General features: G+C 38.2%; 1 protein-coding gene across 4 annotated transcripts in view; it reads right to left on the bottom strand.

The window, feature by feature from the left end:
- LOC145254571 (uncharacterized) overlaps positions 1–26,333 on the bottom strand; it is a 257,538-nt gene that overhangs the window by 163,601 nt on the left and 67,604 nt on the right. The window contains exon 1 of one of the 4 annotated variants that reach the window (XM_080113177.1): positions 24,932–24,973. The exons of 2 other annotated variants lie outside the window; for them this stretch is intronic. In XM_080113177.1, the coding sequence (XP_079969303.1) occupies positions 24,932–24,958 (27 nt within the window). In that variant the 5' untranslated portion in view covers positions 24,959–24,973. Of the gene's footprint in view, positions 1–24,649; positions 24,683–24,931; positions 24,974–26,333 lie in introns of those variants that run through there. One more of the 4 variants, XM_080113180.1, reaches the window with a different exon arrangement.

Genomic DNA, 26,333 nt, shown 5'->3' on the forward strand with positions numbered 1-26,333 from the left:
AAACTAGAGCTATTTATTCAGCACAGAAAAATTCTGAATCTTACACTCATTCTTATGACACGGTGGCTACTGTTAATGACAAACAAAACTATCATAATAAATCTGAGGATGAATTTTGTGATACTTCTGCTTTCATAAAAACTAAATCTACTTGCTATTTTTGCAGGTATTCCAGACACAATCAGAAATTTTGTCCAGCGAGGTCCGCCATTTGTAAAAAATGTCATTTCGCAAGGGCATGTCAAAATTCTCAGAAATCTACATCTGCTTCCATTCAATCTCAAGCCACGTCAGCATCTGCTTCTTCTTTGGGTAGTTTAGAACCAACTTACCTTCTAGTCGGAAAAACTGAAGCAACAGCTTTGATAGACACTGGGAGCTCTAGACCCTTTATCTCGGAAGACTTTGTTAAGAAAAATAAATTGAAAGTACAACCAGCTGCTGGAAGGGTACATATGGCCTCCTCGTCACTTAATGCTTCAGAAAAAGGACAGTGTACCGTCAACATCAATTTACAAGGTGAGTGGTACACTAACACAAAATTTGAAATTTTACCGAATCTTTGCAGTGATGTCATTCTCAGCCAAGACTTCATGAGGCAGTATTCTAGTGTTACTTTTAACTTTTATGAGGCAGTATTCTAGTGTTACTTTTAACTTTTATGGTGGTCATAAGGGAAGTCTCCAAATCCCTAGCTCTGTTTCCTGCAGGGTACAGTCTGCTTTAGTAGAAACACCATCTCTTTTTGCAAACCTTTCTCCAGACTGCAAACCTATTACCACTAAATCTAGGAGGTTTGGAAATCAAGATAAACAATTTATATGGTCAGAAATTGAGAAAATGCTCCGGGAAGGAGTAATTGAAGAAAGTACCTCACCTTGCAGAGTGTCACAGAAAAAGATTGGTTGTTGATTACAGTTGGACAATCAATCGATTCACATCATTAGACGCTTACCCTCTACGAAGGATGAATAATCTTGCTGCTGAAATTTCCAGATATAAAATTTACAGCTCCCTCGATTTAAAGAGGGCATGTCACCAGATACCCATTCGAGAGGAAGAGAAAATCTACACTGCCTGTGAGGCAAACAGAAAATTATATCAGTTTTGTAGAGTTCCATTTGGCGTCACTAATGGTGTCGCTTGTTTCCAAAGAACGATGGACAACATCATCAAGCAACATAAGTTGCAGGGAGTTCATGCATATGTTGACAATATAGTTATAGTTGGGAATACCCAAAAGGAGCATGACGAATATCTTGCAAAATTTCGGAAAGTTGCTCAGATCCATAACCTGACTTTCAACAAAGCAAAGTCTATATTGTCAACTATCCCAATAGATTTCTTTAGTTACACAATAGCACACAGAACAATTAAACCAGATGGTGAACGACTACGACCATTCAAGGAACTACCTTTTCTGAAAGACAAGGCTGCTATGCGCCAAGTCATTGGATTATTTTCATATTATTCGCAATGGATATCTAAATTCTCTGAGAAAATAAAACCTCTTGTTAACAATGACTCTTTTCCCATCAACACAATCTAAGAAGGCCTTCAATAACATCAAAGACAAAATTGGAAAGGCTCTGCTCCATTCAATAAATGAAGATCTTCCCCTAGTGGTTGAAACTGATGCCTCAGATACCGCTATAGCAGCCACTCTCAATCAAGCTGGTAGAACAGTTGCCTTTTCTTGAGGTTCTTAACGCAAACATGCTTCCGTTGAAAAAGAATCGTATGCTATTGTAGAAGCAATCAAAAAGTGGTCACACTACCTATCTGCCAGCCGTTTCATAACAGTTACTGACCAAGAAGCAGTGAACTATATATTCAATTCAAAAAGACCCAGAAAAATTAAAAACAATAAAATTCAAAGGTGGAGAATGGAATTGGGATGCTACGATTATGATATCATGTATCGGCCAGGAAGAAATAACATTTCTGTTGACACACTCTCACGAGCTTATTGTGGAGCCATCAACAACAAAGCTAAACTATCAGATATCCACGTGTCTCTCTGCCACCCGGGAATCACACGAATGGTACATTTTATGAAAGTTCAAAATCTTCCTTATTTGATAGAAGAAATCAAGAAAGTGTGTGCTGAATGCCCCATATATGCACGATGGAAACCAAGGTTCCACTCTCCAAACTCAACCCCTCTTATCAAAGCTACTCAGCCAATGGAAAGACTCAACATAGATTTCAAAGGACCACTCCCATCTACATCGAAGAACCGGTACCTACTAGTAGTAGTTGACGAGTACTCACATTTTCCATTTGCTTTTGCTTGTGCAAATATAACTACTAATGTAGTAATCGAATGTTTATTCCAAATTTTTACAATATTTGGGACACTCTCATACATCCACTCTGATCGAGGAACTTCATTTGTATCCAAAAACCTATGGGAGTATCTCACAAGTTTAGGCATAACAACTAGCCGGACTACTCCTTACAACCCTCGAGAAAATGGACAATGTGAGCGATACAAAGGCGTTATATGGAAAACTATATCCATGACATTGGCTTCTAGTAACCTCAAAGAGTCACAGCGGGAGACTGTACTTTCCAAAGTATTACACTCCATCAGATCTCTACTGTGTACTGCAACTAATGCCACTCCTCATGAGAGAATATTTTCCTACCAATGGAAGTCACTTAGTGGTCATTCTCTACTCTCTTGGCTAACTGTACCAGGATCTGTATTACTGCGTCATCATGTTCGGCATAGTAAATATGAACCCTTGGCGGATGAGGTACAACTTTTAGAAGCAAACCCTCAGTACGCCCACATGCAGTTCAATGATGGACGAGGGTCTACGGTCTCTCTACATGACCTAGCTCCCATTGGAAATTTGACTATCTAAAAAGCTGACCCCAACTGAAACCTTGATTCATCCAGAAAAGTCGAACAATCCTTGCGCTGAGAATAACTTAGCTAATCCAACTTCTACCAAAGAACAAAATACAACACCTGAGATATCTTCTCCAATGCCCATTGATCCTAATGCTGATTTTCCGTTTCTGAACCTAAACCTTCCCCCATGGTACCTATGAACCTGGAGGAATTATCACCCCCTCCTAAATCTGAATGCCCAGCGCCCCTAAGACGATCCTTACGCGAACGTCGAAAACCATCACATTATCAATGACTGTGACAAATTAAGTTCAATTAATATTATAACTTTAATTCTTTTAAGAAGGGGAGAATGTCGTAATATTAAAACTCTCATATTTTGTGTTTACTGTGTTGTCTAATTATCTCCCCTTGCTGCGTATTCTCTAGTATTTTCTATTAGTTCATTAAAGCCTTTACTCTAGGTAAATGTGTCTTTTGTTCTCACTTAACAACATGCATAAACACGTTTTGTTAATTTTTTGCCACTGTCTGTGAGCAAAAAAACAGGTGAGATAAATATCTCATACTATTTTTTTCTTTTGCAAAAGAGGAAAGGTATGTAAATTTAAATTTAATCTTGTAATTATTGCTAAATAAGTTATTAAAACTTACGGTTTAAGCTTTCTAACTTCTGATTAAGTAAGCCTTAAATACTAAATATTTCAGAATAATTAAATTGTGATATGTCTATTCATATTGATTATTGTAACTGTCAAATTAAAAACAAAAAAACTCTTCTATCATGACTGTCATTTGTTTAAATTTTAATTGTTTAAAAGAAAAAACTTTGTCATTATGATAAATTTAAATTGTAGCCCACGTGGTCATGTGACTAATATAATTATTTAAGCTTAACGCTTTTAAAGTTTGAAGATTTAAAGTAATTCATTCGCATTCAATATTGCTTATCTTACTATTTGATTTAAGTGAGTTAAAAAAAAAAAAAGAGAAGGTTTCCCCCTTTTTCTCTTTCTGTCAAAAAGAAAAAATTAATAATTTACATTTCAGAATATTTTAATGTTATTTTTTTGTAGTTGACTTCAGTATTTTTTTTTTTTTATCAAATGTGTCTTGTTTGCTGTTTTTAAATGTTTTAGATTTCATTAATATTGTTTCATTTTAATTTGTCTAAATGGCGCACACGGTCTAAAAAAAAAAATTACATATTTGCTAAGGACGCAAGTGTTATTTCTTTTGGATCATTTGTATTTATTTCCTTCTTATTAGTTGGAAAGAGTTTAGTAAGCTTTTTTTTCACCCATTACTTGTTCTTTTTGGTTTGAGTCACTAATTATGGCGTGTTCAAAGGACCTGATCTCCCATATCGAAGCGAAGAAATTTCCTATTAACGGCACGTTAGACTGGTTGATTGAAAATACTACTGGTCTTACCTCTCTCGAATTGAGCTCTTTGGATATTAATGTTAATAAATGAATAACTGAGTTAGACTCTTTGTTTGATCAGTAGATTCTAAAATCACCCAATGAAGAAAGACCAAAAACAAGTCAAGAATCGGCACAGTTTATTTCTGATATGAGAACAAACTTACTCGAGTTGAGGCCTAGTCCAGAGGAATCTGCTTTAAAACAACCTACAACTATTCAACCAATGAGAATGAGATTGGATTGTCCTAAATTTAGTGGGTCCCCCTTATCGGATAAATTTGAATTTCAGAGCTTCCTCAGGTTTGAGTTCTGTTAGAAGGGGGAAAGCTGACAAGCTGCTTTTATTAAAATTAATGAGCAAGATGTTCGACCTTATTTCTAACTTGGACATAATTTCTGATAATTACAATCAAGCATTGGCATATTTAAAGGAGAGATTCCTTTATCCTTTTTTAATTGGCGTGGACTTTCTTTTGAATGATTCAATGACCATATCTTGCTTGCTAAATTCCCTAACAGTGTACGTAGAGAAATTATGAACAGGACAAATGAATGTTTCCTTTCTTTTTCTTCTATAATGTCACATAGTTTTGACATTTTGGAATTTTTAATGGAGACACTATTGAACATGCCAAGGCGGGAAAATAGCTACCCTAAAATGTTGGCTTCTTATTCTGAATCAAGGTTCAATATAGCGGCCAGTTCCTACTCCAAACCCATTAACGTAAAGAAGGTTATGAATACCTTCAGAACACTCGCTAATAATAGAAAAAACTAGTAAAATTTGTAAATTATGTAGGGTTACAGACCACTCTGTTAAAGACTGTCCCAAATATAAAAACTTTGAAGCTAAGTTTTAAAGGGTCAAGGAACTCAAATTGTGTACCAGGTGTCTTGGTGAGCACTCTGAAATTAATTGCAAGGGCATTAAGAGATTTCCATATCCTTGCGTTGTTTGTGGACTAAAGAACCACCATTCTATTATGTGCCCTAAAAGTCCCAAATCCTTTGTGGGTTGTACCTCTTTAATGGGACAGTAAAACTGTATTTTCCTGTAATTAAAATCTCAATGAGGATAAAGGGCCACCCCATTTATTTACTGTTAAATACAGGAAGTCAGAGATCATTCTTTTCATAGGCAGTTTTAAACTAATTAGGTCCCGGAGAAAAATTAAATCCAGGGACGGTTAAGATGCTTAAGACGGTTTGAAACTTCAGGAACTTGAAGTCTCCCTTAAATTAGGTTTTCAAAGAGCCTTTCTATTTTCAGCTCTATTTGCTAACAACCTTCAGCTGAATTTTCACGTGGACAGTGTTGGATTGTGTAGTGGACTTTCGGTCAGCGTTCAAGTTGTGGATAACTTGACAAAGACTAAAGTTACTTCTCATGAAAGAGGAGAACTATTTATGGCACAATGGGAGATTCCATTGTGCACACATGGGCCAGTCTATTCCTTGGATTGTGATTGGCTGAATCACCTGATTGGATATGCTTGTACATAAATACAAGCCCTCAGTCCAGCTCAATCTGATGTCTGTCTTGTGCATGAGCTGGACCCTTGGTAAGTGTTGCTGCTATTATTATTATTGTTGTTGTTGTTGTGTGTTATTGACTAACACAGTTCTTTTGATTATTCTACATCTCCCCTCTCCCCCCCCCACGAGTAGGCTGGGTTGTGTGAGAGGTGTATCTCTCTTTTAGGCCTAGTTTGTTGTGTGGTAGTAACCTAGAAAGAGCTCGGGGAATCCTTGATCAAAAGCGTGGGGATATATGTGTGGTTTGTTGTTGGGGTTTGGTTGCTGTGTATGTGCTATTACAGGGAGATAGTGGGAGATGCAAGAATGTAGTATCGCTTGAGGGAATTGTTGGTCCTAGTGCTGCACTTGGTATTGGGGTTGGTGCAGGCTTAAGTTCGCATTTTCTGAGGAAACGGCGGTTCCTAAGTGTGATCCTTCCGGATCCGTTAACCCTGATTCGGTATTGTCGATCTGGTAGGGAACTGATGATTTTGCCCATTGTGTTCCATCTGCGATTGACTGGATTTTGGATGGCTAAAGTGTCACCAGCTTGTAATGGTGGAAGGTTGTGGGTATATTTATTGTATCTTTCTACTATTTTTGCATTGCGGTGGTGGAGCATTTCCTCGCGATGTTGTGCCGCTAACACCCATTCAGGATGAGGCTTGTAGAGGATTGGCTGTGACGGGATGGAGTCACGTAGTCGACGGTGAAGTAATAATTGGGCCAGTGATAGGCCAATGCTTTGGATTGGGGTATTCCGATACTGCAAGATGGCCCGGGCAACACTGTCATTGTCCAAGGAACCGTGGGGGCCTGTGTTTCCTTTCACAATCCTCTTTGCAGTTTTTACTGCGAGCTCTGCCCTGCCATTGGATTGGGGATAAGCAACAGAAGATAATCTGTGCCTAACACACCATGTTTTCAGAAATTCTTGGAACGTGCTGGAAGTGAAAGGTGGGCCGCCATCGGTGCTGAGTTCTTCTCGGGCACCATATGTTTGGAACAGTTGTCGGCATATGGACATCAATTTGGTTGTAGTAGTGTGACCTGATTCTAGGCGGTATAAAATTAGCCAACCAGTTAGCCTATCTGCGCAGGCAAGGTATGTGTGATCTCCAATATAAAAAATATCCATGACGATTTGTTGGACTGGCCACTCTGGGGATCGTGTTAGAATGATAGGCTCCCTTGGTTGACTAGGTGCGATGGTTGAGCATACCATGCAATTCGCCCTAATACTGCGGATTGATGCATCCATCCCTGGCCAGTACACCGATTCGTTGGCACGTGCTTTCATGCCGACTACTCCTTGGTGTGCAGAATGCAGGCAGTGTAGGACCTTTTTTCGTTGTGTTTTGGGGATGACGATCCTTCGATCCAACAATACTAGACCATTGTCAGTGCTAAGGCGGTGCCTCACCTCCCAATACTCACGGATTTCGGGCGCAGTGAGATTACGTGTTTTTGGGAAGCCTTGCTATATTGTGTCTATTAATTTGTTATATTGTTGATCGCCACGACCTGCTGAACGAATTAGGTCTGGTGATAGCATGGCTATATTACTGCTGTCTGCAAATGTTGCTATTAAGGCTGTTGACTCTATTATGTTGCTTATGTTGTTCGACTCCAGTATATCCATTTGAGAGGGTTTTGTTGGAAATACATCGAGGAGGGCTTGCACCATCGCCACTGGGTGGCGGGAAACTGCATCAGGGCCTCTGTGCCACTTCCCGGGGCAATGCTGTATGGTAAATCTGTATCTCAGGGTCTTTTCCTTTAGTCTAAAGAGCCGGGGGTTTTGGATCTTGCTCAGATCACGATCGCCAAATATCACCTTCAGAGGTTCATGGTCTGTGACCACTATGATGTTTGGAGAACCCATGACGAACATACGGCATTTCTCCAATGTCCATGCTATTGCTGCTGCCTCACCCTCTATTGGTGCATATCTGCGCTCAGCATCCGTGCAAAATCTGCTGCCGGCATATATCAGATGCCAACCCTCGGAACAGCAGATTGGGGCTTTTTCCATGGTACATTGGCAATGTTTTTGTAGGAGTAGGAAGCCCATTCCTTCTTTGCTCCAATCTGGAGCAAGGCAAGTTGCTCTGTCTTTGTCAAATGTTGCTACCCCCTTCTAGACTAGGTGAATTATAACTTGCTTGGAATCTTTGAATGCGTCTTCAAGGTTTTGATTCCAAGCAAATTTGGAGTTCTGTTTGACGAGGTCCCGAAAAGGCACCATAACTGGACCCAGTGAATATGCCCAGGCTACTTGGTTGACAAGCCCAAACCATGATCTGGCATCAGTAATTGTCCTTGGGACTGGAAAATCCTGTATCGCTTGTATCATGGACTCAGAAGGGGTCACTCCTGAAGAAGTTAGCTGGAGGCCTCCAAATTGTACGACATCCTGACAGAATTGGAATTTGTCGGTGTTGAGCACAATTCCATTCTTAGCACATTGGAGCAGAAAATCGAAGGTATGATAAAAGGCTCCCTCAATGCTAGAGTCATATAGCAGGGTATCGTCTACTATCTTCACCTTGCGTGGGATATCTTTTATTATCTCATCGTATCTGCGAGTGTAAGCATCCCCAGATGCGACATATCCTTGAGGCATCCTAAGATACATGTATCTTCCCCACTCAGTTATGAAGGTGGTTAATGGTTGAGATTCTTTGTCTAAGAGAATCGAGTGGTATCCATCAACAGCGTCTAGGACTGTTTTCTTTGTTCTAGGTGGCACTTGCAGTGCCAACTGGAATGGCGACCCAGTATGGTGGGTTTCTCGCTTGCATTGAGAATTAAGGTGTTGGTAATCTATTGTTCTCCTTGGATTACCATTCTTTTTGGCAGTTATTACCATAGTACTGCACCAATCAGTAGGCATACCCACGGGTACTGGAGCTATGATACCTTTTTCTACATCCTTCCAAAGGGCTTGTCTTACTGGTTCCTTGAAGTGGAAGGGTACAGGAATTGGGTTATGCCTGGCTTTAGGGATTGCTCCCTCTTTGAGGTGAATGTGGGCAGCTGGGCCGGACATGGCTGGAAATATCCCATCTTTGTTGAATGTCGTTTTGGCAAACTTTTCTAGGAGCCAGCTCTTAAGTTTGCCTATGTTATCTTCTGTTGCGGGAAAAGGGAGGTTTTGGGGGCGATTTGGCAATTGATCTACACACTTTTTAGACTCGGTGTCTACCTCTTCATGTACGTCTGTTAAAGGGTTTGGAAAATGTTTGTGCAATATTCCCACATCGATGCAGGCTGCTCTGCTGAGATAAAGCCGTTGTATGCCCTTGCATATGTAGAAGGCTTGTTTAGTTGTTTTCCCTCTGACCACAAACTCAACTGGTAGCCAACCCTGACACATGAGTGTGAAACCTCCAACTGCTCGTATGATCTTTCTTGATTGGATAAGACTAATCTCTGTGAGGCCCATTTTGATTAAATGCTTTGGTCCCCCAAGACAAATGGCGGCACCACTGTCGGGAAAAACCTTTAGCGTTGTACTACAACTCCTAGGGATATTGACAGCTCGTCTGGGATCTGGTTTTGGTGAGAATGGGATTACTGATGCATTTATTTCAGTTAACAGATCACCTTCTGTAGTCATAATGGTGCCCCTCATTTGATCGAATGTGATATGGGCCATGAGTGTATTCATGGGAGCTTCTTGGTCTTCAAAACTCTTTATCACTGCCGGGCGATATTTCTTTGTCCGGCACACTGCTGAGAAATGGTTAAGTTTCCCACAAGTGTTGCACATTTGATTCCATGCCGGACATTTTAAATGGTGGGCACTTGTCCTTGGAGTACCGTGTTGGTGACTACCGCAACCTATGCAGGTTTGACGGGGTTCTTTATCAGCAATGTTATCGTTGTGAGTAGCAGTAGAGCTAGTGCGAATATTGCCTCTGCTAGTCCGTACAGCACTGTGTTTTTTTTTTTGTGATACATTGACATCCGGACTGTAGCTATGTTTGAGGTATCAGTCATTGCGGTTTGGTCCCGTAGTGCAGACTCAAATGCCTCAGCATGACAAATATTTTGGTTGAGAGTTTTTAGCAACCCGGCTTTTGCCAGTAGATCGGTCTGAAGCGTATCATTCGATATCCCTTTGATAAATTGGTCCTTGATGTAAATGTCGGACAGGTCGTGATCGCAGTTGGGGCATGAAAAATTACAGTCTATGGCCGTGGACCTAAGACGAACAAGGTATTGTTGGATGGGTTCATCTTCATGCTGTGATATAGCTGCAAATGTCATCCGATGGACCATAGGATTTGATTTTGGAGTTACCAATGCTTCTGTCATCTCTAGCAGTTTGTCTGGGTTGGTGGTGAAGAACTTAGGGTACGTATTTATGATTGCGTTTTGAACGGATTCATCAGCGCAACTGTATAACTGGGTATTGGCCTGAGAAGTTGGCATGTCCGTTATTCTGGTGAATACTTCCCAGTCAATCCGAAATTTTCTGAACTGTTGAGGGGTCATTTCGAGATGAAGTTGGGGAGGCCTGGCAGCTGGTGCCTTAGCATAGGTGGTCTGGGTAGCGGGCTCCTTGGCTTGTCGAAGGATAGACAGAGCTTCTCCCATTGTTGTGATTCCCAATTCTCTTAGCATGGCTCGATCCATTACTTGAAGGTTTTCTTTCCTCAGTTTTTCCTTCACAAAAGTTGCAGCGTAGCTCTTGGCGGAATCGGCAGCAATGCCTGCTTTGAGGAAATAGTCTTCCCAATCTTCTGTCTCGAATCCTGTTCGCAGCGCCATGTTGGATTGTGTAGTGGACTTTCGGTCAGCGTTCAAGTTGTGGATAACTTGACAAAGACTAAAGTTACTTCTCATGAAAGAGGAGAACTATTTATGGCACAATGGGAGATTCCATTGTGCACACATGGGCCAGTCTATTCCTTGGATTGTGATTGGCTGAATCACCTGATTGGATATGCTTGTACATAAATACAAGCCCTCAGTCCAGCTCAATCTGGTGTCTGTCTTGTGCATGAGCTGGACCCTTGGTAAGTGTTGCTGCTATTATTATTATTGTTGTTGTTGTTGTGTGTTATTGACTAACACAGTTCTTTTGATTATTCTACAGACAGGTTCAACAAAATCACGTCAAAATTGACTAATGAAGGTTTTTTTCTTTGTCCAGGATACATGGAATTGAATGGCTCTGCTATTCATGGAATAATAGGTTTGGATCTAATTTAACAAATAAATAATCTCTGTTTAATCAAATGTTTGAGAGGTACTGCATGGAAGATTTTCAAGTACGTAATTCCTTTCAGTGAAGGGTCCAAACATTTTAATTTTAATTCAAATATAAAGGAAGAGTTACCAGCCTTTAATAAGGTGCTAAATGCTCTCCCTACATGCAATTCTTATTTGATTGATAGCATGCTGAATCCTACTGTTACTTATGAGGATGCGCTTCAACCATTCTTTAATGAAACTTCCGTAGAGCATGGCATTGATAGGTTTTTCTCTCTAAATTCCATTGGAATTGATGAGAACCATAAGTTGTCTTCTTGTGATGTAGAGAAGATAAATAAATTTAAAGAATCTATCGTCCTCAGGGATGGAAAATATTATATTGATCTGCCGTGGGACTCTGAGAAACTTTCTACAGTAGAGTCTAATTATGTACTCTCTCTGCAAATAATGCAGAGGGTGGCAGAATCGTTAAATAATAAAGGTCTGTATGATGACTATCTGCAAGTTTTCAGATAATATGAAGATTGCGGAATAATTTAATCATTCTCAGTTCTACCTGGGTGCATACGAGAATTACATCTGGATCCCCCACAGACCTGTTATTAAGAAGGGTCTGGGGATAAAAACAAAGATCTGCCCTGTCTTTAACTGTTCATTAAAACTTGGGGGGGGGGGCACTTCAATCAATGACGCCACTTACTCTAGTGTCAATTTAACAGCTCAACTATTGGACCTATTATTAGCCTTTAGAAAAAACAATTATGTTCTTTTAGGCGATTTGTATAAGGCCTTTCTACAGATTCACCTGAATCTATTTAAGATAAGAATAGATTTTGTTTTTGTTTTCTGAAGGTGAACAGTTTATGTTGACAATTTGGTCACCATTAGTTGTGAGCATGATTCCTAACTTTCAATTTATAGCAATGTCTGTGACAGGTGAATAAAGCAAGGTTCAAGCTTTGGTCCTGCAATTCCAATTGCGCAAAATTGCAAGTTAAAATGTTGGAAGATGATTCTATTACATCTCCACTTCCATGAAAAGGTGTTGAGTTATCGATATTCCCCCATATCAAGATTTTTTAAACTTACTCTCTCAACTATATAGACAATAATGTCAAAACTAAATGTGGAGTACTATCTCAGATTTCGAGTGTATACAACCCATTTTCATTGCTTCTCCTCCAAAAGGTCTAATCCCCCTCATGGCTGTACTGCAGGAGAACAAACAGAAAGTTTGGGCCATTATGGATTATTGGGAGCTAAATGAGTATGTGGATGTGGATGTACATATGGTCAATGCGAATGTTTGCTTAAAAAACTTGAGGGAATGGTGACAGTAGAGACCAAATGTTGAAGTGCTGGATTTATGCCGAGTCTATTTGCAAGTACATGTTGACAAATCTCTTTGGTTGTTCCAAACAGTAGAGATCAAGGGACAACAATATTTTCTTACCCGCCTCAGATTTGGGCTTCACGTTGCCCCTTTAATAATATGGGCCATTGTTAATACCGTCCTCAGCCAGGATAAAACCATAAACGCGGCTACATCTTCGTATATTGACGACTTGTGTATTCTTCAACTTGTGTCAAGTAACATTTGGACAAGTTTGGTCTGGAAAGAAAGAACCCAGAACAGCTGAGACTGGGCGCAAGTGTGTTGGGATTATGTGTCCAGGAGGAACATGGAAAATTGTTATGACAGCATGGAAATGACCTTCCAGTAGTGCCTAATAGACTTACTCGTCAAACTGTATTTTCAGTGTGCAGGAAACTGACTGGCCATTTCCTGGCGTGTGGCTGGTTACGAGTCACCACAGCATTTGTAAAACGAAGGATAAATATGATGGCAACTGAATGAGATGACGGTGCAAGACCATCTTCTAGTACGGATGATCAAAGACATTAGTTTGAGAGCATCCCAGGACGATCCAGTAAAAAGTGATTGGTGTGTCTATGAACAAGATGTTATAGTGGGCGGACGTAGTTCCATTGCCACAGGCGTGGTTGTGGAAAGCAATGGTTCCGAGACAGAAGAAACAAGCTGGCTCCAAACAGTGCATGAGGACAAGCATATAAATTTAGTTGAGCTTGATGCTGTGCTGCGAGGTGTCAATGGAAAGCCAAAACCATACATTTGCAAACGGACTCTGCTTGTGTATATCAGTAGATAAATGACACTTTGTAAGGACAAACAAGTGTGCACACCAAAGCAGCCTCAGAAATATTAATTAGGCATCGCCTCTCCACACTCCAAGACTTGGCCTCAGAATATGCACTGACAATCGATGTAGAGCTTGTTAAGTCTCACGATAACAGAGCTGACCAACTTACTCAGGTACCACAGCGATTTTTAAATTAGATCCGTAAAGCAACAGAACCCCAAGAACATGTGTGTGCTATAGTCGCAGAACAACACATGTCTCAGATACAGACAATTCATCGGTCTAGTGGACATCCGGTGTGAAAATGACATAGTACTTTGTGAAGTTAGTCAACTCATTAATAACTGAAACTGAACTGCAGGCAGTGGTTAGCAACTGCAAAGAATGCCAGTCTATAGATTCAGCCCTAGTGCATTGGAAGCTAGGTAGACTTGACGTCCCAGAAACCTGGAGCACGGTTGCTATGGATATAAGCCATTTCGGCACTCAGTAGTGTAGGGTCACAGTCTATCAATGATAGTCTATCAATGATAGACTGTGACCCTACCCGTTTTGCCATTTGAAGGCAGTTGCACCAACAGGATACTGCTAGCATCATTAAGCAGTTGGAGAGTATATTCTGTGAAAAGGGGCCACCGATCGAATTGCTCATAAACAATGGTATGGCGTTTTGCAGAAAGATAATTGCTGAGTTACACAGATGTGGGGCTTGGACATTCAATTTCGGTGTGAACACGTACCTTCTGGAAATGGAATAATCGGGAGGTCCCATCGCACAATAAAGTGTATTGCAGCAAAAACAAGAACATGACAGCACATGTGAATATACAGTTATAGGATTTGTGTCAAGGGTATCGATGAAGTGATAGTGCCCGATAGTACAGTTGCTAATTCATACAAGGAGGGAGATGCGGTTTAGGTGAAGAATCTGTGGGGAAGATGCACGATGCAGTTCAGCACGGGAACGGTGACAAAAATCAATAGCCAACACTCGATCTCAGTTAATGGAACATAATGCTACATAAAGGATTTGTGTCCAGCGTGTCAACATAATTGCATAATCAGTGAAATTACCTCATCAGATGACAAAGCTCCACTGCTGCATGAACAACCAGATGAAGAAAGCTCCTCAGAAAATGATACACCCAAGGATTCAGAGCAGGAAAAGTTTAATGATGTGACAGATGAAGGTACCACTGAGGAAATTATTGAGCCTGTACCATTAAGGCAAGGTACCAGGAGAAAATGGCCTGCCCAACTGGACGGACATACCATGATGAAGTACAAAGGTGTGCTGGAGGCGTTTAGGTCCCATTTCTAGGAGATTTTTCCATGGAACCAGGTCTGTCATTAGAACAGTTGGACACCTATTTGGCTGACTTTGCGCATCTGACAGAAGCAGATAGGTGTAAGATGGCATAACAGAGGGTGAAGTTATTGAAGCCTTAATAAGTCATCGAGGATTGATGGTCTGCCCTACGAAGTGTATTTGAGGTTGTCGCACACCTTTGTTCCCTTGCTGACAGTTTTATTTAACTCATAGTTTAGGAATGGCTCAATCCCCAAGTACATTACCATGGGTATCGTGAAGCTGTTACGCAAAAGCAAAGATGGTGAGGATGGGTTAGATAATTATCGACCCTTAACGATGCTTAACACGGAGTTAGATTTTGGCCAAGATTCTTGCAAATCGTCTGCAGCTTGTCCTGGCTAGTCTCATTAGCCCTAAGCATACCTGTGCCGTGAAAGGCAGGACAATCCAGGATAACTTGTACACGATATGCTTGATGATAGAAAAAGTTGACACTGAGGCCGCGCTGATCAATTTAGATCAGTCCAAAGGCTTCTATTTTTGCTCGTGGGTTCAATTTCTTTATGCTAACCCCTGCGGTGGTGATGGTAGAAGTGAATGGGAAGAGATCAAGACCCTTCAGCTTATCCTGTTCCATTCGTCAGGGTTGTCGCTTATCACCCATGCTCTATGTGCTTGCGTTGGAATGTTTCCTTCACAGGCTAAGGAATGTCTGGGGGCTAAATAATAACTCTTTTGTGGCTCTTCCCTCCGCCTATACCGATGATGTAACAGTGCTTGTAATGAGCAATGCAGAGATTAGTGTCATCAGTGTAGAAATCAGATTGTATGGAATGGTAACAGGAGCCAAAATTAATTCGACAAGTCCTCAGGCTTTCACAATGGTGCATGGATGGGTGTCCCCCCATTCAGGGACCCTTTAACTGGAATAACGGGCCTTGCAAGATACTCAGCATCTGGTTCAGTCCTGATCTTCAGCTGGAGAAAAATTGGTTAGAGGTTCTGAAAGCCATCCGGTCCACAGCTAGTTTGTGAATCAGCAGAAACCTTTTGTTAAAAGGGGAGAGTTGAGGTATGCAACTCGAACATCAATCCAATCTTTATTTACCATCTTTCTGTTCTTCATATCCTGCCAGATACTTTCTATAGTTGCAATGGGCTCTTTTCCTATGGTCCTTTGGCTTGGAAAGGCCCCCTAAGGTCTGTCAGGACATTTGTTATCTCCATCCTTCTGAAGGCAGTCTGGGTATGCCAAATGTGGAGTTGCGTCTGCACATGCTCCGACTTTACTATCTGGATCGAATGTGTACACAACGTGAGGGAAACGGTGACCTTTGGAAGAATACACTAAGAAAGCCTTTCCGGCTTTTAGAAGTGTGCACATGTCTGAGGGTGAGGCACAAAGGTTGCCCCAAGGTGAGTGCACCTTCTATCGCGAGTGTCATCATGCATTGAAGCCTTTTTTAAGAATGACGGAATGCCTCTCTAACACTCTGCTGTTTTCCTGAAACACATTGTATCAGGTTTTAGGGGATATGTTAGGAATAATATTGGTGAGGGACTCCCTTTGACGAAGGGGCAGCTTCGCTCACTCTGGCCTTGGGCACCTAGATAAGGGTGTCTCAATAACAAGCTTCTCTGGTCTGGCTGGTGATTCGATATGCTCTCTGGGGTCGGTAAGAGACTTCACTCAGCTGGCTTGGCTACTTCGCAGATATGTAAACGATGTGGCAATGAGGTTGAGACTTTGTCACACCTTCGTTTATTGTTACATTGTTCTGCAACTTATTGAGTTTGTTGCAGGTCTCATGGTCCACATCCTGAATGTATCGTCTCTTACTCAGGTTCCTGTAGCAATTGGACACCGACAACTGACGGGTTTAAAAAAGAAATGTTTGACCTTTATAGCTGTAATGAAAGGTGTGATTTGGAACACATGTATGAAAGCAGACTACGGATCTGAGGACTTCGCTCCTCTTAACCTTATACGAATCTTCCGTTACTGCTTGAAGGATTGTATTAAGGCTTACACTCTCATCAGTTTTTGCTAAAAGGTGGGTATATGCTGCACGCGTTTGCTGAGTGATTGGAGCAAGCCTTGATTGGTACTTGGACGCATCTTAGGAAAAGAATTTTGAGAAACAAATGTCAGCCTTGACCCGTTTTTTAGTCAAGAGCAGGTCATGTTTTAGACTAGGTTAAGCATCAGTTTTGCAGGCATTTATGTTCATAAGCTAGTGTGTGATAGTTATCATTCGGTCCCGTCTTTACTTTGTTCTCTAATTTCAAAAAAAAAAAATTTTTTACCCCCATTCCCCTCCCTAATTAGGTGACAGATCACTTGATTTCTCAGAGATGTGGGTTCCCTTTCTAAATTTCCGAAAGGTGTTTTGGATCCGCAACATCTTTTCGACTGGCAAATCAACGTATCTGCCACAATTTGGTAAGAGGGGGGGGGGGTCTTTTGCAACTAACATTGTAAGTGTCATTTTATTTTTGTACATAAAATTTTTATTCACCCATTTTCTTGTATGGGTTTTAAGTAGGTTCTCATGGTATGATGTTTTTATAGTGATTGATAAAGGATGTATACACTGATGGATGTATAGTATGAATGAGGGATTATGGTGAAAGTAGAGTAAATGTAGGAATTAGTTAGATTAGCTTAGTTAGCATTAGACTATGAAGACCATTCTCTCTCCTCCCCCTATTTTTTCGGCCTTGTGCCAAATTTTTCTTAAAAATTCATTTTGTATTTTTTTGAAAATAAATATTCAGTTGAAAAAAAACTGCTCTGTGTTACTGCGTTCGTGATCATGTCATGGTGTGTGAAATTCTATGGCATTGTTCGGGAACATGTCGTGTCGATCAATGGTATTGTTCGGAATCATGTCATGCCAATTGATGGTGTTGTTTGGGATTGTGTGTCAATTCAACACTATTGTTCAAGATCAGGTTATGTTGCTCTGTTTATTCCAAAAGGGAGAAGTATTCCATCGTATTATTCTGACAGCAATACATGATATAATTTTTTTTAGGTTAATTAACAAGTTTATTTACTTTTTGTATCTGGTTGATTAGCATAGTTTAATTGTTACAGTTCATTCACTTTTTATTAAGTTAAATTTTACTAGAATTTTAAATTTTTTACTTAAAATTTTTGTATTAGTTTGTTATTTCACTTGTTTATTATTGGTAACTTTTTCACTTTCATTAAAATTTTTACCAATTGCATTATTTCCATGTTTCCTAGTTCTCCTGATAATTTCAGCACTGTTCGAAAGATTAACTTTATAATTTACATAAAAAACTTCAGTTTCAGCATCCTGACAAAATGGAAGTTTTAAGAAATTAAATCGGCTATAAATTATTTACAAATAATATTAGCTTAGTAAATGCTAGTTATTTCCCTTAGATAAAGACCAAATCTCAAATAAGCACCAAAAAATCAATATAGTTGTTCAGTTGCCATTTCAGAGACTAATAAGCAGCCTTGACCTTGCGATAAAAAATCAAGATCGAGTCAAACAGAACGAATCGATGGGACTTCTGTGAATCTGTTTAGTTCGTATCTTTATGAATTTATGTTGAGAGAGCAAGTGACACAAATAAATATGTCAAAATCCTTTGCTGCATCACGTGCCATGACAATGTAAACAAATTTTATTTTACTTGTGTAGAATAAATCAATGGAAAAAGAACATGAAAATAAGTTAAACAAATTTTAAACAATTTTTATTCAAAATTTGTTTTTTTTTCTTCTATACAAATGACAAATAATTGAATTTAGTTTTAATTTAAAATGAAAATAATTCCCGAAGTTCCGTTGATTCGTTCCGTTTGACTCAATCTTAGCTTTTTATCATAAGGTCAAGCCTGCTTATTAGTCTCCGAAATGGCAACTGGACAGCCATATTGATTTTTTATTCATTTAATGTTTACACACTTTAATTGTGCATTTTTCGAGTTTCAAGAGGTAAAATAAACTTCTACACGAAATGACTCCACAAACCCTACGTAGCAACATTACCAAATATAGAAGCAAATACCACAGAGGAGGGTCTGAAATTCGAGCCTCGTTTTCAGTTTGGAAAAAGTTAGATCAAGTAGTCGATCAACTTGACGGTGTCACTTGCTATCACCACAGCAGAAAATTAACCCTTTGAATGAACATGGATATTAACAGCAATTTTTTTAGGTATTTATTAGTATAGCTACAATAAGTTATTCTTCTACCTAACTTATTTTTAAGTGGATAAATGTGTAGTTTAGCAGCATAAATTATTTAACAAACAAAAAATTATAAAAGCTATTTATTTATCTATCTTTTTTTTTTTACACAGGCATCACCACATTATCAAGGCCAAGAGGCCGCTCGAGGATAAGGGTTAACGAGTGTACAGTAGAAATTGGACAATATAGTAATCATTAGTAATGGAAATTCGGTAAATTTGTTAACTTATATGGAACGGCTCATCAAGACCTTGTTTACGTTTTTCATATAAAACACATTATTAGACCCAAAGGCTGAAATAAAACCAGAAAAAAGTTAATTTTTATCATTTTTTCATCATTCTTTTATTAGATTAAATGTACGACATTCGAGACCGCCATATTGCTTTTAAAATTTGACCTTTCTAAGGATTGACAGATTAGCCTTTTTAAGGCCAAATTTGACCTTTTTTACACTATTTCATTATATGGGGCCAAAAACGTGATTCATGTAAGAGCGTAAAAAAGGTCAACTTTACCTTTAAAAAAGTCAATGGTGAAAAAATAATGAAAATTAATTTTTTCTGGTTATATTTTAACCTTAGCGTCTCATAATGTATTTTATATAAAAATAAATAGTTTTTATAATTTTTAGTCTGTCAAATAATATACATCGCTAAACTACACATTTACCTTTATTGAAGTTGAAACTTGCCCAAATTTTGTGAATTTGGCCTTTTTTTTTTTTGAAGGCCAAACTGCTTTTAAAGACTAAATTTTGCAAATTTAGCCAAAAAAAGCCAATGCTTCTTCAATGGGGGATCGATTTATAAGAACGACGTTCCTATAAATCGATCCCCCATTTCTAAGAACGTTGGATTAGAAACTGAGCACTCTTCAAAAAGCGTTAAATATTTTTTTTTTATTTCTTTGTATAAAAAAAATGAAAACAAGACAAAAATAAAAAGATTAAAGAGGTGCGTCAGAAATTATCTTGCTTTTGGTAGTCTTTACTTGTTATATTTTTTAGGGGGGGGGGACAAAAATAGCACCAGGCTGTTTTCTCCTCTGGAGTCCCAAGAATCGCTCAAAAAGTCATAAATAAAAAAAAAATGACATAAAAAATTGGTGTGTGTGTGGGGGGGGTATTTTTAAAACGTTGTCTTTAGACAGTGGACACATGAAAATGTAATAGAAATTATGGTTTCACTTAGACCGTTTTAAAGTGTCTATTTTCCAATGAAGGTGTTTAATACTATTGTTGTAAAATTAGACATAAAACAGTGTAGGTTATTAGAGAAACGACCACACTCTAACTCGATGGTGGGTACAAATATTTCTCGTTATTAACGTTTTCTAAACATTCTAATCAACGATAATCACTATAGAACATATAGTCAGGTTCCTAATAGCACAATTTTAACTTTTGTGAGAACATCTTGGAGATTTGCAAACCTATAAATTTTTGGGAAGAATTTTGTCTCAAGAATCAGAAAATCAATGTTTGCATTTGCCCAGATGTGTATATGGTGGCCATATTGGATTTACAAAATGGCTGCCGTAAGATGTACGTTTTGTAATATCACAGCTTCTAAATAAGCTGGAACACTAATTTTAACTGCTAAACCTACATTGTCAAGGTCCAAAAAGCCAATGATGGTAGCTATGAAATTTTCCCAGATGTGTATATGGCAGTTTTATGTTTTGTAATATCTCAGCCTCTAAATAAGCTGGAACATTGATTGTAACTGCTAAACCTACATTTTCAGTGTCAAGGAAATCAATAGTTCAAGTTATCATTTAATCTTTTGTACCACTCCATTGAAACACATAATCTACCATATGGGTAAAAAAGCTGGCAGTTAGTCAGATACTAAATCAGAGTTATTTTTATTGAAATGCCTTTTTAACTGTAAACTTTGAATGTTTTTGGAACCATCTTAAACATAATGAGATGTTTGATGATAGTCTATGCATAATCATCATCAATATTACTTTCATACATCATAGCTTGGGAATCTTCATCGTTTTCGCACTGGCTGCTGCACTGACACATGTCAGTACAGGCTAAGTCTTTAGACTTGCAGGAATATCTGCCAGAAGAACAGTCAAATATACATTTGTATGTAATTGGTCCTTAAGTCATGCATATCTGCAATGTATCTTGGCCAGAGTTGCTTATACTTGATACGGTCCATGACAAAGAACAGCTTGCTCAGTGCTTCTCCAACTTGCAGATGGAGTTCCAGGTCAGCATTCCGAGTTGCTGCTACAAAGAGCAAAATTGCTTCCACCCAATCTAGGTACCTCATCATGACCTTGAACATTGCATTCTGGGATTTCTGTTTCTTTCCATTTTTGAAATGCGGTGATGACCTCATTGTCACTAGATACCTGATGACATTTCTTTCCTTGGGCTCTTTGAAGGTTGCCATTGTTTTCCTTATCACCAGTGCTGCTTTGTAGATTGTCTTCACGCTGTTCTCTTCCTTACCAGTTGTCATTGCGGTATTAACCATGTCTTCTTCACATGCATCTTGGGAGTAGAGGACAGTTGGCTTCCTTATGTTTGGTCGAACAGACTTCAGGTGCGGCAATTAAGTAAGGATCCTTTCAGACATTTTCTACTGAATACAGGTACATGACTTTCAAAAACTTACGAATCAAGCATACATCGTTTCAATATCATCAATCCCAAGGTATGCTTTGTTTTTTGTTTCTACACCAATATGATTTATCAGCTTAAGCAGAATCGCTTTTTGTAGAAAGGGTTCTTCAGCAGTTTTGCTAGTATTAGTATCTCGAAGAGCATGCAACACATTTATGATCCAGCAAGTTTTGTGGTATAGGACATAAATTGACTGTGCATCACCTGGTGATATGCAGGTGTTCAGCCTAGTCTTAAGTAAAGGATTATGGGACCTTTCCACAGCATCTTTGAGATTTTTACCTGCATTCTAAGTCCTGATCTTGTACAGTTGTTGGCCATTGTCCTGTTGGCAGAAGAAACACTCTTTTTTATCCAGTGGACTTGTATGTGATCGTGTGAATGGCAATGCAGAACCAGATGTAGAGAGGCCTGGAACAGCCTCTTCTGTACTTCCTCTTTTCTGGCCAGGCTTTTTGGCAGTGTAGTGTCCTGCAGCTAAAGTGTGTGCGTTGCGATCTCTTGCACGTTGTATTTCAACTTTGTTAGTTGCACTCGAATGACATGAGTAATGCCAGACCACTCTCTCTTCACACATTGTTTCTGGTGTGGAGTTCTGCAGTCGCCTTTGGACTTGGACATAATCCCCATCATTCAAACTAGCCCCCTCTAGAATTACCTGCAGTACGAGCCCACAGGACTCTAATCAAGGATGTTGCACCAAGACTCCTTTCTTTTTATCATCAGACTGGCAGAGAATGCACTGTTTCGAGTTAATGGACTCCTTGGTTTGACATGCTTACTCTCTACTTTGCGACTCATCACTCATACTTAACCTAGAAACACAGACAGAATTACAGTAATGTTAGAATAGCAATACAAAAACTACAAGTTCTCAAAGTATCAGAGGTAAATTAACAATTTGAATTAGTGACATAAAAGCAAGATTTTTTTAGGAACAGCTGAAGTATGAATTTATAAATGATACATATTTTTTATTACAAAGATATTGAAATAAAGCACCACCACATCAGTTTGAACCCAGTTATGCATCTAAAGGTTAATGTTAAAAATTGTATTGCTTTATAACTACCACCATTGGCTTCTATGACCCTGAAAATATAGGTTTAGCAGTTAAAATCAGTGTTCCAGCTTATTTAGAGGCCAAGATCTTACGAAACGTATATTTTACAGCAGCCATTTTGTAAATTCTAATATGGCCACCATATACACATCTGGGAAAATTTTATAACCCCCACCATTGGTTTCCTTGGCCCTGAAAATGTAGATTTAGCAGTTAAAATCAATGTTCCAGCTTATTTAGAAGCTAAGATATTACAAAACGTACATCTTACGGCGGCCATTTTGTAAATCCAATATGGCCGCCATATATGCATCTGGGAAAATACAAACATTGATTTTCTTTCCAAAAATGTGTAGGTTTGCAAATCTCCAAAAAGTTCCCACAAAATTACATTAGGAACCTGACTAATACCTCAGCGGGCGAAGAGAAACAATTAAAAACTTTAAAATTTCTGCAGAATCATAATTGAGAATATAGTTTGTTGGTAAATAGTGAATCAAGGTTTCAACTCCTACCAAAACAATCTTCTGCTCATTGACTTGGCTGACATATACGAGTGAAGCCCCTCTGGTGAAATACGCATCGGCTCCGATGTTGTTGTATGCAGTTCGTTTGAGGGAGCGTTATTCTGAAAAGGAAAGAATTTTGGCGTGTGTTGCCTAGTTTTTTTTATTTATTCATTTTGGCTTGAACTGTGTGCTTTTGCGGATTATTTTGTTATTATAGGATTTTTTTTTTCTTTTTTTTTTTTGGATGGATATTTTTTTTTTTTTGGTGCTTCTACACTTTATCGCTGAAACAGGAGACGCCATTTTATTTTCCACACTTGCAGTGTAGAAGTACCTTTTTTTTTGGCTGGAGATTATAGTTATAGATAATTATTAACAGGAAAATTGGTGCAAGTCCAGATTAGCACTTTTAGCGATAAACAAAAAGCTTTAGCGTGTACCTACCTCTTATGGAATGTTGTCAGTGTTTTTTTCTCATACCGAAACACAGTGAGATGTTATTTGGAGTACTTGTACAGTTTAATCAAGACATTAAAAAATGAAAATATCAAAAAAGTTTAAATTGTACGTATCCATTATGGAATGAAGTTCTCCGAAAAAAAAATTTCACTTAATTTCATCAAGTAGTTTTTGTTTTACAGAGAAAAAACAATTTCTTATGATACGGAGCAAAAGGTTCGATTTTTAGGAAGGAAAGCTAGTATTAAAGATGGGGAGGGAGTGTCGGCGCTTTAACTGGAGTTATCTCCTGTGACGTTTCTAAACTCCAAATAAAAATTAAGAAAAAATCCAAGATGTCTGCCTTCAACTTGCTCTCAAAAAAACATGTTTTTCCGCTGTAAAAAAAAAAAAAACTACTCGATCAAATTAAGTGAAATTTTTTTTGGAGATCTTCAGTTCAAACCGGATACATACAATATAACCTTTTTTTCGATATTTTTATTTTTTAATGTCTTGATTAAACTGTAATTTGGTGCTAATGAACTTATTGATCTGCGCTATTTTTAAATAGTATTTTAAAGTTTACGATACCTGTTTTTATTAAATTTTTAGGTGAAAGTACAACACCCTCCCGTCTCCATGTTAAGAATGGCTTTCTAAATAATGTCATTATTTCAGCACAGATCAATATGTGCATGCTTGAATAAAAAAACTAGTCGACAAGAACATTACTGTTTTGTTTTAATAATTATTTTTTATTCAAAACTAAAAATTTAAATTGTTCAAAACGTGTTTTTCCCAAAGCTTATTGGGGATTTTTTTATATACCATATATTTCATGCCCATGCTCTAAAAATGTTTCAAAATTATCTAATATTTTTTCACTTGTCATGTTATAAGACTCTCTATACATGGCTTCATCGACACGAGACTATCCAAAAAAAAGCAAAAATGTCATATAACAAAATAATCCGCAAAGCACAAAATTCAAACAAAAATAAATACCCATAAAAAATAATAAAATAAATAAATCCTCCTCCTCCAAAAAAGCGCAAAGTTCAAGCCATAATCAATAAATAAATAAAACTATGCGTTCCCTCCAACGAACTGCATAAAACATCAGAGCCGATGCATATTTTGCTGCAGGGGCCTCACTTATGTACGTCTGCCATTGACTTAGTACAAAAGAAGAAATTCGATTGATTAAGCAACGACAAAAATTATATCTAAAGTTTTAATTGTTCTTACCTGTTGTGGAAAAGCCATAGTGATATGATGTTGAAGATGGAGAAATAGACTTTTTAATGGAACAAAAGAAAAATGTTTCTTTGCTTTTTATACGGGAAATTTTACTTTTACTTTTCAAATTTCCCGAAATGTGCTCTTTCCACTTTCATTTTTTTATCACATGTTGAACGTGCGCACCTCAACAACCCCCCACTCCCGGCTGCCGCCTCCTCCCCCAATGTAAACAGAAAACAATAAAATCTTCTCTATTTTTTTATTTTTAACCCCTTTTCCCAAACTTACCGTGTCAAAGAAAGAGTCGGGTGCCATTTTTAATTTTCCAATACATTGAGCTGAATAAACATTAGGTACCTCCACGGCGATGTGTAAAACGTCAGAAGTACACATTTTAATAGTGACGTCATCACTTCATGCATTTGTGTTAATTTCTATGGATAAGCGTTCGCATTATAATTATTAATGGAGTAAGGGTTTTTTTTTTTTTTTGCTATGGATAAAAAATGATATAAAACTTACCTTTTGTAAAACAAATACGAACTACACAGACTAGAGTTAATAAAATAAATTAATTTTAACGTATTCTGTTTACACATGTATTTAAAAATAATGTTCTTTACAAGGCTCTGTACATTTTTGAATAAAAGCGCCAAACATAAGGATAACTCTATCAATTTAAATAATAAAATCCAAACGAATTTTTTTAAGGTTGATTTTGGATTTACAATTTTTATTATCTCAATAGTTTTATATTCTTTTATATGAATATATTTTTTTATTATTGAAAACCTGTGTAGCAGACACAAATGGACCCCTTTTCTTCTCGCGCATTCGCTTCCTCTGAGTGAGTGATGAGGCGCTAGACTGTCCAATCTGAGGACTTGCGCACGAATACAAATTGACCCCTAGGGACCAGACAGCTTCCGGTCCCAGAAGAAAACTCTCTCTTACGCTACCAGCCTTCGTCGGTGTTAGACGCCTGTTCTCTTCGCTGCTCCTACTAAAGGTATTGACGACAGCCGCGGGTTGTAACTACCTCGTAAGGCAGTGGAGACCCGACTCTACTTTCTTCCTTCAGTACGTTTTGTAAATAAACCTTTCCCTTGTTAAGTTGAAGAAGTTGTTTGTCATTGTTCATAGAATTGTGTTATTTTATTTTATTAGGGAAATTCCCTAAAATGGTGACTCCGTCGTGATAACACATTTCCGAACAGACACTTCTTTCGCTTTTTAACAGGGTAAGGCGCGCATTTTAAAAACCAGCACATGGTTTCCAACCACACACATAAACAGACAACGGATTCGGGAGAGCACATTTAAAACTTAAAAAAAAAAAAAAAAAAAAAAAAGACGTTATTTCCCTCTCTTCCTTATCGTTTTTTTCCCGTTATATATATATATATATATATATATATATATATATATATATATATATATATATATATTATAAACTAAGGAGCATACAAAAAAAAAAAACAAACAAAACAAAGAAAAAACACCCTTTTCTTTCACAACGGCGGGCTACACATAAAAAAAAAAGAACGCCAACCTACAAAAAGAGGTGACACTTTCTTGGTGTACGAAAATTCTTATACCAAACTTGAACTTCTAATGCTATTTTTTTTCTACCTTGAACATTTCTGCCGTGTTAACGCGCACCGCGCATAAGAAAAAACTCAACAAAAAA

Source organism: Euprymna scolopes, chromosome 30, assembly GCF_053919585.1.
Source record: "Euprymna scolopes isolate OS-2025 chromosome 30, ASM5391958v1, whole genome shotgun sequence".
NCBI lineage: Eukaryota > Metazoa > Mollusca > Cephalopoda > Sepiida > Sepiolidae > Euprymna > Euprymna scolopes.